The 13,463-nt window shown below is 37.9% G+C and overlaps 1 protein-coding gene across 14 annotated transcripts in view; it reads left to right on the top strand.

Annotated features, from left to right (window-relative positions):
* Positions 1-13,463, top strand: part of ATP11B (ATPase phospholipid transporting 11B (putative)) — a 65,539-nt gene that overhangs the window by 34,357 nt on the left and 17,719 nt on the right. For 12 of the 14 annotated variants that reach the window (XR_007627996.1, XR_007627995.1, XR_007627994.1 and 9 more), the window contains exons 19-29: positions 379-582; positions 847-1,000; positions 3,705-3,807; positions 4,053-4,198; positions 4,678-4,737; positions 5,072-5,199; positions 6,062-6,200; positions 7,994-8,017; positions 9,433-9,498; positions 9,793-9,896; positions 10,543-10,708. Coding sequence is in view for 10 of the 14 variants with exons in the window: in XM_050308656.1 (XP_050164613.1) it covers positions 379-582; positions 847-1,000; positions 3,705-3,807; positions 4,053-4,198; positions 4,678-4,737; positions 5,072-5,199; positions 6,062-6,200; positions 7,994-8,017; positions 9,433-9,498; positions 9,793-9,896; positions 10,543-10,708 (1,294 nt within the window). In the remaining 4 variants the exon portion in view is untranslated. The remainder of the gene's footprint in view (positions 1-378; positions 583-846; positions 1,001-3,704; positions 3,808-4,052; positions 4,199-4,677; positions 4,738-5,071; positions 5,200-6,061; positions 6,201-7,993; positions 8,018-9,432; positions 9,499-9,792; positions 9,897-10,542; positions 10,709-13,463) is intronic. The other 2 variants (XM_050308654.1, XM_050308653.1) reach the window with 1 other exon arrangement.

Here is a 13,463-nt window from a genome sequence, read left to right as displayed (position 1 = left end):
GAGCATTCAAAACACAAGTTGTACCAGTTGATTTTGGCTTAATAACAATGATGCACAGCTGTGTTTCATCAGGAGAGATTTCCTGTATTGTGAAATGGAATAGTTGCAGTAAATAATTTAAATCAGGGTATGCTTATGAAAAAGTTTTGATCCCTTAGCAGGATTGAGTTCAGTTTTTGTTTCATCAAGGCCTTTGTTTTATTGCTGGTAACAGAGTATCATCTGCCAGGCTGTGATTCTCTGACCCTAGATGTGACATTGGAAATGCAGTCTTAACTTGTCCTGGCAGTGGGGTTACAGTGGTAACATGGAGTTACAGAGTGAGCTGTTTCTTGGTAAAGTGTTTTATTGGTTACTTAAGATTTTCCTTGTTTCCAGACTGCAGGAGAAAGTCCAAGAAACTATAGAGGCCCTCAGGTTGGCTGGTATCAAAGTGTGGGTGCTCACTGGGGACAAGCACGAGACAGCTGTGAGTGTCAGCTTGTCCTGTGGACACTTCCACAGAACCATGAACATCCTTGAGCTGGTGCAGCACAAGTCAGACAGTACCTGTGCAGAACAACTGAGGCAGCTTGCCAAGAGGTAAAACACCTGAGATGTCGCTGTCTCAGTGATGGTCTCAGCTTGGTTTTCTTTCATTTTCAAATTTTACGACAATCTCTGTTATGAATGTGCCAAACAAATTAAGTTGCCTTTTTAGAAAAATTAGTAATAACAGGACTAGAAGAAGAAGTCTGTCTGACAGATTAACTTCTTTGTTTACTGTCTGGCCAACAGCACAGTTTATAGCAAATTGAAATTTTTCTGTGACACCGATACAAAGTTAATATTTTTATCCCTGAATAGAATAAAGGAAGACCATGTTATCCAGCATGGACTGGTTGTGGATGGGACCAGCCTCTCTCTTGCACTCAGGGAACATGAGAAACTGTTCATGGAAGTTTGCAAAAACTGTTCTGCAGTGTTGTGCTGTCGCATGGCACCCCTTCAGAAAGCAAAGGTAAGTGTAAATGTAATCAGGATTTCCTTTAAAATACTTTTATCATGCTTTGAGGAGGCATGAAACTGCTTTGTTTGTTTGCCTGACTTCTGAATCCTTCTTAAATTCAGTTGATATGGAGTAGTTTGCTCAGAAGTTTCTTACAGGTGTGTTTGAAAATTTGCAAGTGCGTGGCAAAGTCAAAATCCTGCCACCATGCAAGCAAAAGGCTCATCTTTAATCTGCCTCTTGAGTGCTATGTAAGGCAGCAGCTGTCCTGACCACCTGTATGCTCTTGCCTTGCCTGCTGCATCACTTCTCCAAACCAGAAAAGCCAAATGGAAAGTTCATGGACCTGTAAGGAAGAAGTGTGCTTCTCTAAGTATTAAAAAAAAATATACCCAAGTTTGAGGATGAAGTAAAAGGGAGGAGAAGCAGAGGCCTAGTCTCCAGGGGACGTTTTTCCTTCATGCTCTTCTAAGACCATTTTTCCCTCACATGTACTTAATTTTACTCAAATATAAGGTGGATGGAATTAAAATTCAGGTTTTGTGATTTATTTTTTTTTTTCAATCTGGAAAGCTAAGCTCTGAAGGACTGGAATATTTCTTCTTTCCTTTTGAAATTTTCTCTCTCTGGGAAAAGACATCTTTTCACCTTAAAGCGCTAGGAAACCCTTGTGTGAGGTACTAGATGGGCAAAAGAGTGCAGGCTGTTTTACTATGGCACCTATTTTGAGGTCACTCCTGCTGCTTCCAACAATTAATCAGAGTTCTAATGCAGTCTTTAGAATCCCTTCAGTATAGAACTCTTCACCTGGTACAGTATTAGTTACAATAAAATAGTAAAAGGAAATTGTAACTACTCTGAGTAAAACAATTTGTTTGATTTGTCCACTTCTGTCCATTCTTTTAGCTGAAATCTTTGCCATCCCCTCTCTTTAAGGTACAGGTATTTGCCAGTGTTCTGTCCTTGTTCTTATTTTGTATTTAACTTGATTTATAAGGCTTTGTACTGCTTTCCATAATTCCTGTCCTGTCCAGCAGATAATGGAGATTGGTTCCTCTTTCCTCATGAAGTACTGTAAAGTGTAATTTTGATGGCAGTGACTTTTTGATTTCCAACATTGAAGTACATAAATCACTGAGACAAATGCCATACAAGATGAAGGGTAAGCAGGGAAGTCCAGGGCAGTTTAGTCTAGCCTTCCACATGATCTTTTGCTGTAGGCATCCTTTTTGAGAGATTTATTCCAAGGTTAAGATGGAACTCAAGCTTAATATTTCCTGCATCTTTTACTAACTTTAATGCTTGTTAATAGATGGCTGGCAGTCTCACTACTAATTTTGGCATGTTTTATAGCTGGAAAACCTTTTTGAACATCATCATGTCAGTCATTCAGAGCTGCTGCTGATTGCTGCTGTTAAAATTTGCCAGGGGATTTGTCTTGACCTTTTCACATAGATGTTTGTCTGTCTGAATTACCCCAGCCTTGGGATCCCGGGAGGACTGATCTGGGTGATGCTCTGCAGCTTTGTTACTTCTCTAGGGCTGCTTACAAGGATCTAATGCTAACTGTACTTGAAGTAATTGCCTCTTAAAAATGGGGAACCTTTAAGCTTGCATATTAATACCTGCAATTAGGGAATGCATTCCCACAGTCAGGTGGATTTCTCTGAGCTGTGGACTGTATTTAGTCGCTGCTGCATTCCCCATGTGAAGTGAGTTCCTGCTCCTGTGAATCAATGCCCTGCCACTGCCATCTACAATTCAATTATTCCAGTACAGGTTTTCGTGTCTCCTTACCTCCTGCCAATGTTGCTCTGTTGATATTTCCACCTTGGGCTTTCTGGAACTTCAGGGGGAAAACGTTTGTTCATACATGTTTATTTTCTTGGTTTTGGAAAGCCTCTTGAGCTGCATTGCTACCTTTATGTCTGCAGCCTGTTTACAACTGAATTAGTGAAGCTTCTGCCTTAAGCTAGAGCTCTCTGGGAGGTTAATGAACCACTAATTCTCCTTAACCAAAAGCCTCATCTAACTAACTCCTCTGTATTTAGAATATTGTTGGCACTTACTTAAAGATCCAGTTCCTTCCTGCAAAGAGCTGAGTCTCACTGCTCCTGTTCTGATTATTTTATGACCTTATATGTCAACAATTTTTTCCTTGTTCTGTCATATCTCCTTCAGTGTCTTTTCCAACTGAGAATACCCCTTGGTGATAATGAAGTTGCTTTGAAAAGAATCTGTTTTGTTTAATAACAGTGCATTGATCTTTAGCTGATGCATTTGCTTTTTCAAATTCCTCTTTTACCTGGATTAGTTCCATTAATTACAGATATGAAGACTGGGCATGTCTAATAAAGGGCACTAAAGCTGTATTACTCCATAAGTAAATTTTCAGTTCCAACTTTTACATGACTGTTTCATATGATAAAGCACCAAATTAAGCAACGTAACAGAATATTGAAATAAGAACAGGAGAATAATTTCAAGACAGGCATAATACTTAGATAAGTGTTTTATGCTCCAAACCAGCTACTTTTCTAAAGAAGGAATGAATTTGTGCTTGTGATATGCCAAAGACATTTTTTACTCAAGCATTAATGCTCATAAAATGTATTAATTATATTTACAGGTAGGGAACTGATTTGATACTTGGGAATTGGTGACATGGTTTGTGGGTGGACTGTCTAATCTAAAACTTTGATTTTTTTCTTTCCAGGTAGTGCGACTGTTAAAAACGTCTCCAGAAAAACCCATAACATTAGCAATCGGGGATGGTGCTAATGATGTGAGCATGATACAAGAAGCACATGTTGGCATAGGTAACTTTCTTCTGTCTGAAACAATAAAGGCTATTTTTTTATTTGAATCAGCATCAAACGAGCAGTTGCCCTTAGTTGTAAGTGGGAGGAGCAATACCTTCTGTTGCAGCAGAAAGTCGCTGAAGTCTTTATAATGATGTTGAAGTGCAGGAAAACTGTAGCTTCAGATGTATGTTGTTGGGGTTTTTAAACTTTATTTTTGTAATCCTTAACCTGTTTTCTGTTTTGTTTCCCAAACATTACAGGAATCATGGGCAAGGAAGGAAGGCAAGCTGTGAGAAACAGTGACTATGCAATAGCTCGGTTTAAATTCCTCTCCAAGTTGCTTTTTGTTCATGGGCACTTTTACTATATTAGAATAGCAACCCTTGTACAGTACTTTTTTTATAAGGTGAGTTTTCCAAGAGTGCCAGAGAAGTTCACAGAAACATGTCATTTTTTTCTTTTTAGCTGTTCCCTTTCCTTTAAAGGCGACATCATGTTGTTGGATTTTGGTTTCTGCTTTGTCTGCTCCCATAAGCTCACATGAGCAGGGTATAACTTTCTTGAATGAAATGTGGAATCTATTTTGCAAAGAAATTCTTAAAAAGAAACTGAGGGGAAAATGAATGGATTTCTTCTCTTTTAAAAAAATGTTCATCAGACAGGTATAATTAAGTTTATACTTTCCAGGTTCATTGTCCCAAAGGACAGATAAACAAAATGTGCTGTCAAGTAAAGAATCTTGCTTCACTTGGCCCTGTAAAATGTTGAAATGCTTTATGGTCTTCATGTGTGTTTTTACCAGCTTGTAAGAGTTAGCAGTTTCTGTTAAGAGTTGTGAGGAATATACGAAGGTTTAACTATTTCCTTCACTTTTCTTTATTTCAGAATGTGTGCTTTATTACACCACAATTTTTATATCAGTTCTTCTGTTTGTTTTCACAACAAGTAAGTATTGACTGCCTTACATCTCGGTAATTGTACTAATATTAATTATTAATTCTAAATAATTATTATTAATAATCAATAATATTAAATAACTAATAAATATATAACTAAATTAGTGAATAACTACACAGAGGCAGCACAGATTTTACACTTTAAAAATATCCAGCTGATTTTCTGTATTTGGTAGCTCCATGTTATTAGGTGGCTGTGAGAGTACAGTTTCTCCCTAACAAGTAAATTCCTGTAAGTGATGATTTGTTGCTGCTGTTAGTGTGCACAAGCACCTTTTTTTTTCTTCACAAAGACTCAAAATCATTTCTGTTTTCCTTTCCAGACGCTCTATGACAGTGTATACCTGACTTTGTACAATATTTGTTTCACTTCCCTGCCTGTCCTCATATACAGTCTGTTTGAGCAGCATGTGCATCCGCATGTATTGCAGAGTAAACCCGTGCTCTACAGGTACCTGCATCTTACATGAACTCTCCCAGTAGCACATCATTTACAGCAGTGGTGGCATCTGCAGAGTTCTGAACTTGCTGTTGGACATTTGTGCAATATTTTTATCTGCGATTCAGGGGTTTTTAGTGGCTGTCTTGATGAGGAAGAGCTGCTGCTACATAGCTTTTGTCCTAAATGTTAATTGACAGGAGTATTTTAAGAGAAGGATCTTTTTATGTCAGTCATGTTAACAATGTAAGAGCACTGAGCGCTTGGTCAGCTCACATGATTGGCAGCCTTCTCCTCCATTACATGTAGGAGGTGAAAATGACTCAGATGTGCAAATGAAAAACTAGGACACCTGATCAGGGGAATCACCACAGAAAAATCCTCTACTGGGAAAAGAAGTGATTTCCTGTAGAATTAGATGTCCTCCCAGTGGTAGCACGTTGCACTGCATACTGCTTTTTGGAGAAAAGAAAGTATCTATTTTTGTAAAAAAGAGATGTCTCTCAGATGTTTCTCTTGTTGTAAAGGTCTTTTAAGCAGAACGGGAGGTAAGTATCAGGAGATCTGACTTTTTCTTCCTCTTGCAATTCCACCTCCAGGGACAAGAATTCTAGTTTGTGCTATTGTGCATTTGACCCATTAGAGACCCTTGCCACTGGTGACCACTGCTTAAAGCAGAGCCAAATCATGAGAGCTCAGAGTTCTTTTTTTGCCCATGATTTATGTATTTTTTTCGTATGTCAGCATTTGTTAAATGTGTCTCGCTGCAGTTGAAAGTTACATTTATTCAAAGCAGTAGCTCTAATGTCATGTGAATAACTCATGGTTTATACAAAGACAGTATGAAATCCCAAAATCTGTTTTATTTCTGCAGAGACATCAGTAAAAATGCCCATCTGGGGTTTAAACCATTTCTTTACTGGACCGTCTTGGGCTTCTTTCATGCATTTGTTTTCTTTTATGGCTCGTATCTTCTAATGGGAGAAGACACTTCTCTGCTGGGAAATGGCCAGGTACAGTATCATGAGTATTATTCTACCACTGTGTTTTTGGTGATGCTTCTTAATTTATTTTTTTTTAAATCCTCTTGTGTCTGAAAAAATTTATTTTTATGGACTACATAATTATCAAAGATTCTTTGTCAATATTAGTGTGTGCTCTCAAGAGTGACATTTCTGAGTGTGAAAATCGTAAGACATTGTCAGAAAGTGTATGTCCCTGAAGAACATACCTTTCAAGATAATAAATGTATCATGGTTGTCTTAGACCTTGTTTAATTTTGTATACTGTTTTTGTCAAAGTTGTATTTCATGTCAGTAAATGAGTATTTTTATCCATTCATTCAAAACTCATTTTGAGTTGGACTTAATTGCAGCGTCAAGAAATGGCTTCTCTTTAGTAGCTGTTATAAAGCTAGGCTTAAATCTGAAAGCTGACAGAAGCCTTAAAGCTTCTCCTGAAAATGTATTATTTTAATTATATTACTCAGATTTTTTTAAAATTTAGTGGTGCAAGCTGCTTTTAAGTTATACTTTTTATTCAATAAATGTTTTTAAGACATTAAGTTAATGAAATCATCAAATACTAATTTGATGCTTTATTTTAAAGTTCACAGGAAGAACCATTCAGAAAAAAACTCTAAAGCTTGGATAAAACCATTACAAGTCTGTTTCCTCATTCCCTCTGCTTCTGAGTTATTTACCTCAGTTTAGAACAATTAGATACTGATTTTTCCCTTGTAAAACATGGGTAGGAATGGGAAAATACATTTGCTTCTCATTATGTCAATCTTAATACTGGCATGGAGCACTTGCTGATTCTCATGTAGTGCTTGGCAGAGTTGCAGATTATGGCCCAAGGTACAGAAGTAGCCTCATGCTGAATTCACAGTGGTCACCTGGTGACAGAGAGCTCAGGAAATTTAGTTAAAAACACAGTGATGTGCAGACAGCAGACAAAGTTGTCCTGAGAGCTAAAGTCAGAAAGCTGGTGGTTCTGAGCATCCCTGCAGAGAGAGGAGCAGTGGAGGGGGGGTGGTTTTCCATTGTGAGGTGTTTGATAAGAACATTAAAATAGTTGTGCTTTAGACTAAAATGTCTCTTCCAGCTGAGGTGTGAGTGTGCCATCTCTTGCCATTTGTTACAAGCTCTGTGATTTGAATTTCTTGTGAATTGGTAAAGGTCCTTCAGAACTCTTCTAATGAGGTAATTTTAGACTATGAATCAGTGTGTTTTGGTGCATCCATCTTAAGTTGTCAAAGCACCTCACTTCAGAACTGCTTAGTAAATGTCCACAAGGCAGGAAGAAACTTCTTCGGTTTTATTTAGTAACAGCTGGTTAGTTTGGGGAATTGACAGATGCCCTTTGGCTTCTCAGGGGATACGACTTCAGATAAATTCTAAGATTGTGGAGTTTTTTGTTCCTCTGCCTTCTGTGTTTGCTAAGAGATGGTTATTGCAACTGGTAGAGCTGTGTGTTGCAGTAAAACATTTTCAGTGCTTAAAGTTTCTTGCCAACTAAACATGTGCCTAAAAAAACCAAAATTAAGGGCGGGATAACCTAGTGTACTGCTGGAGTAAGAAGTCCTCAAGAAGTGGTCACCTGTGCAGATTTTATGCAGGGTAGCATTAGTGCAAGGCCTCACATTTCTTTTCCAGGTTCTCAGCTTGGAGCACGGCAGAATAGAGGAGACTGTAAATACTTTGTTAATCCTGGTGTTTGTTAGGCTTACCTCAACCCACTGTGCAACTACTTGATCTTTTAGTTCTTTTTTCTCCCCCCTTTTTCACGCTGTGCATGTCGTCAGATATTGAAACCTAACAGGCAAATGGTAAGAGTTCAGAAGAGGAGGAGATACAAAATATTGTATCTGTTACTTCATAGGATTAAAGGATGCAGCATCCGCAGTGTAAATGTGTTCAAAAATAAAATGGTGGCAAGAACCCCTCTGTGTTTTGTGTTCTAACTCTGTGACCATTGAGAGCAGTGTTAGCAAAGACACTTTCTTTCACAGGTCACTCAGGAGCAGAAGTTTAATTTCACTTTTAAGGCTACTGTTGCAGCAATTAACAACAAGCACGTTGTGACAAGTAAATTGAATACTTCAGGAAATGTGTTGTGACAAAGATCTTTAAAATGATCAGTAAATCCAGACTCATAGCTGCCTCAGTTTTGTAACTTGTGTATAGATTAGAAAAGCAGTTGTGAGATCTGTCATCAGCTGTTGGGATTTTTCTGTCAGAGCTCTGCAACAAGAACTACAACTGTGTGAATCCCAGTTCCGTGCCTCTGTGCCATCCTGACACATCAACTCTAGGATGGCTCTGCCTGTCTGCATGTGGTACCTTCCTCCTTGCTTGCTTAGTCTGCTACCAGTAAATACAGAGTTGAGGATCTGGTCATTGTTCAGTTTGTCAGTGACAGAAATAGCTGCAAAATAGCAACATTTTTTGTTTCAGCAGCCAGCCTGCTCCCAGGAGCAGAGCAGTCAGACCTGTTGTAGAATGGCAGCTCTGTGTGGGCAGCATGTGTGTAGATAGATACAACCTCAGCATCCCTGCTTGGTTGTCAGAGCTGAGATTTTATTGTTGTAGACCTTGTTCAGAGTTTTGATAGCTTAATTTTCATGCACAAGAGAATACAAAAGTGACAGATTCAGGGGTTTAGAATGGAAGCTTCTTTTTGGGTTTATTAGCCTTGAAACAAAGTGTCTTTTCCTTAGAATTTTCTTTGTAAACTGCAATGGCACCATTATTTTTGAATTGTAAAATTGTGCTTGGGGTAAGAAGTGAACCTTCAGGTGATGCTGCATGTTGGAAATTATCTGAAAATGTTTAAACTCAAAAGTGTTTTGCACTTAAGTTAAAATACCTTCCACCCAGTATTTCCTTTCTATTGGATGATTATCAAAACTGATCAAATTGATATCTTCATTTTCCTGTCATTTCATATTACTATTCTGGACTTTTTTCATATTTCATGTAGCCTTTGTGGTGGTTTATTTTGAACCAATAAGAAAGATGACTTCTGGGTTGTTAATTTTGCTCTTATCATAAGCTGTATTATTTTCCTGGTAGTTTGTGTTGTATCCTCCTTGCTTTTTCATGATGATTACTTGTCACCAGCTTATGCCCACAGACTAATTTCTTTAGTGTAGCTGACTTGAGAAGAATCTTAACTTACTGTGAACACTCTTAATTGATTTTTTTTTTTATCTTCCATGATTTTTCCTTGCCCTTTTCTCAGATGTTTGGAAACTGGACATTTGGTACTTTGGTCTTCACCGTTATGGTTATAACTGTCACGATGAAGGTAAGATACTGCACTGACTCCTCTGTGTGTTTGGGAAGATAGGCAAATATGTAATAAAGCACTAATTTTAAATTGATTCAAAAGCTGTACAGAAGTAATTGATTCTTGGGGGTTCCAGATAAGTGACTTCTACATTTAGTTTCAGTGGTGGTTAAAATGTTTCTCTAGTTTTTGTGTGTCACAGCAATTTTTAGTGTTTGGGCTGGAAGTTCGTAAGTATATTCAGACTGGTATTTGTAATTTTCTGTGAAGTTGGTGGAAAAAGGAAGCTCACTGACATTATCTCTGTTTTAGATGGCACTAGAAACTCACTTCTGGACATGGATAAACCATTTTGTTACTTGGGGATCCATTGTATTTTATTTCATATTCTCCTTGTTTTATGGGGGAATTATCTGGTGAGTGATTCTTTTTTCCCCCTTTCTATAGCACATAAGTTCTATGAAACTATGAAAAAACACTGCAGGGTTATCTGGTACCATCTTGCTCTGAATTTTATGTCAGTTTAAAAAAAAAAAAATTAAACCTAGAACAGCCACTTTCTTTTGGTGACCCTTTTAAAAGTTTGAGCAATGCTGCTACTCTGTCCTGTGCTCAAGGACAGACAGGGCTTGTCTCTGTCAGCCTGTGACTGTGAAGGCATTTTTGCTCATAAGAAGTAGATGGGTTCCCAGAGGTGCTATGTAATAGGTAAATATTTGCAACAGAAATGAAGATGCTGGGTTTGAATCAGTGAAGGGGGGTATTTTTGCCTGTATTTTTGGGGTCTTGGGGGGATAGGGTGATGGTTGATTTCTTTTGAAAACAGTTTAAAACTAAATCAGAACCTTTCCCTCCAGAGTTAAGTTCCCTCCCTCCCCAGAGTTTCTTTGCAGGTCAGGTCCAACATGTTGCTGGACTTGTACATGGACACCATCACTTGTGACTCTGCATCCTGAGAGACTCAATGCTTGATGTAAAACAGATACACTGGAGACAGCCTGTGCTGTACTTTTGTTTCTAGAAGTTCCTTTTTAGTAATTGCCACTTCTTTTAACTTTTCAGGCCATTTTTACATACCCAGGACATGTACTTTGTATTTGTTCAGCTGTTGTCAAGTGGTTCTGCTTGGTTTGCCATAATCCTCATCGTAGTTGCTTGTTTGTTTATTGATGTTGTGAAGAAAGTGCTGTACAGACATCTGCAACCAACAAGTACTGAAAAAGCTCAGGTAATACTATGCTTTTGTATCCAACTTCACCAATAGTTATCCTCTTACATTGCTGTCCTGTTTAATGCATAGAAGTGTTCTCATTTCAGAATACAGTTGTTAATTTAAAATTACAAAAGTGAGGACACCATTTGACAAGGCAGTTTCTCTTTGAGTAATTGATAAAAACAAGAACAGAATGATATATGGAGAGGTCACTCAGTCTTTCACATCTCAGCTTACAGCTGTATGGGAGGATCATGCTGCATATATTTGTCCTGTGTTAAAGATGGTAACTTACTCTCATTTTTGTCTAGGTATTAGAGGCTACAACTGTAGTTGCCATGGAGTAGTTCTTAAAATGTGATGGAAACAATAATTTTTAAAATTACTTTATTAGGACTTTTTTAGTTAGTATTTCTTAAATCTCGATCCTGTCACATGCTATGAATTTGACTGTTGATCCTGTAGTTAAAGCTAATTACCCATGTGGCAGTTCCACAGGTTCATAGACAAGGTCTTAAAGATATGCTGTGATAGTAAAATCTTCCTTTTGCCTGACACAGGCTACAAAACATCCTTTCAATCATTCTGTTGAAATTGGGCTGTCTTTTAGGTAAATATCTCATCTCTGGGTGTTTCTTCTTTTTAGTGACAGTTATGGAGAAGTCATCCTGACCCATTGTTCTCATAGTGGCTCTCTCTCTGGTTTCACTTTCCAGCATTTTATCTTTTTAGACTTTTTCTGCTAAACTGAGAAGCCTTTTGTTACAGTGTTTTGTTTATTCACAGTTAGGTTTGTGAGCAAGTTCATTTTCACACTGATAGGTGGACTGGACTTGCATCTTTTGTCAAAAAGGTTGGTTTACAGTCTTTTCATGAGTCTTGTGTTTTTCCTGTAATCTTCAACATTCCTCAACCTCATCTTGAATTTTGGATTTCACCAGGGGACAGCATATTCCAGCACAGCAGACATCAGTGCCAAGTATGGAAATAATAAATCCCTCAGCTGTATTCAGTTTACAGAATAATGTACATCCAGAACCTGTTGTCTTCTGCATCTTCTGCTCATCTGCAAGGGCTGGTGTTGGTTTCTTTCGGGTTGTTGATGAGAGGTTAAATAGCACAGGGCCAAAAAAGAGTGAATGAAGAACCCAGCTGACAAAGATGCCATACACAGCTCTGGTCTGAAACCTCTTAGCAGCTTTTAGTCCATCTGTGTGCCAGATTGATTTTGTGGTGTCCTAGTTGCTTAATCCAAATTACTCTGAGCTCTGTGCCATGCAGAACCCCTGACAGCATTACATCAATGCTGTTATCTTTAGCATCTAACCTTGTAATTACTTTGATGTAAGTGCATGTTGATTTACTTAAATTATATTACCCTTCTAATTTGTGTGTTAAAAAAAAAAAAAAATCCACGTGCGACGTTCTCTTACTTTGCCTCAGGTCAACATCATCCTGACAAGCCTATTGCTGTCCAAAGTATCCCATTATTCCCTTTTCAAAACTGGAATATTGGCTGATTTTTTCTGTCTTGGAATTTAGTAGCTAAAAGTCAAGGTAAATAACCACTGGCTTGCAGAAGACTCTTGAGTTAGACCTGATAAGACTCTGGATTGCACATTACTGCACTTCTTGGATTAAAGGAAAAATGCAATAGGTAATGATACTTACTTGTCTTTTCCTTTGGAAAAACTAGTGACAATATTTATCAAACACTTCCCTTTCCTTCCTTCCTGTGCATCAGCTGTTGCTGTTTGGCTTTGTATTGGTGTGGTCGTTGAGGTTTCTCATTTTCCTAAAGTGCTTGAATTAAAACCCAGAAAGCCACATGATTTTTCCCTGCCTTTATCCATGTACTTCTTGCTGCATTCTTTTGCTTTCTGAATCAATTCTAAAGAATTTCTGGGTTCAATTTGCTGCCATTACAGTTGTGTTGTCAAGGACACAGTAGGACTTCTTATTTTTAAAAAGGAATCTTGATGAATGTCTAACATCTTTCCCGTGGCTATAGCTTGATTCCTAGCCATGGGGATTTTGCTTTGTGCATCTCTATTAGGTTTGGTTGGTTGGGGGTTTCTTTGTTTGTTTTTTTTTCTTATTCCCTTTCTACATTGCATTTGACAGTCAGCAGTAGGGTGTATGTTTACCAAAATACTGTCTTTTTTCCTGAAAACTCTTAATTCCTGATGCTGCAATTTGATTTGACCAGAAATTCTTCAGCAGCCATCCCGTGGTTTCTCTGTGTGTGTCTGATAGTGAAATCATAGTTAAAAATGTATTTATGAAAAGGAAACACCTCTTTGTTCCTTTCTTGAGGTTTAATCTGTCGAGATTTTCCCACTCTTAATGGGACAGTCAGCTCCATTGAATTTCATTTACTATTCTTGAAGTGTGGAAGTACTAATAAGTGAAGAGGAGCAGATGATCAACTTAGCGTTCTGTCCCTTCTTGACAACATTTGTGCTTCTTCATTACATGTGTTTAAAATTTCTAGTAAATATTTTTCTTTCAGTTTCAAAGCAGAGGAAGAGACTCTGAGGTAGAAAGGGTTTGGAGAATGTCTTTGTCCCAAATGCTAGGGGTGCTGTCTAATGCTGATGACTTCTGTGGAAGTCATCAAAGAGCAATTAAAAGAGTCATTAAAAGAGTAAATATGGAACTTTGTATATTGCTCTATTAAATGCTGTTTTTCATAGTGCAGATGCATCCTGTGTCTAGCTGAATATTTTTAATTATTTTAAATTGTAGGGACTGAATTAGTATATTTTCA

The sequence above is a fragment of the Myiozetetes cayanensis genome, unplaced genomic scaffold, assembly GCF_022539395.1.
Source record: "Myiozetetes cayanensis isolate MyiCay16 unplaced genomic scaffold, myiCay2020 scf13, whole genome shotgun sequence".
Taxonomy (NCBI): domain Eukaryota; kingdom Metazoa; phylum Chordata; class Aves; order Passeriformes; family Tyrannidae; genus Myiozetetes; species Myiozetetes cayanensis.
This window is presented reverse-complemented; position numbering and strand designations above follow the sequence as displayed.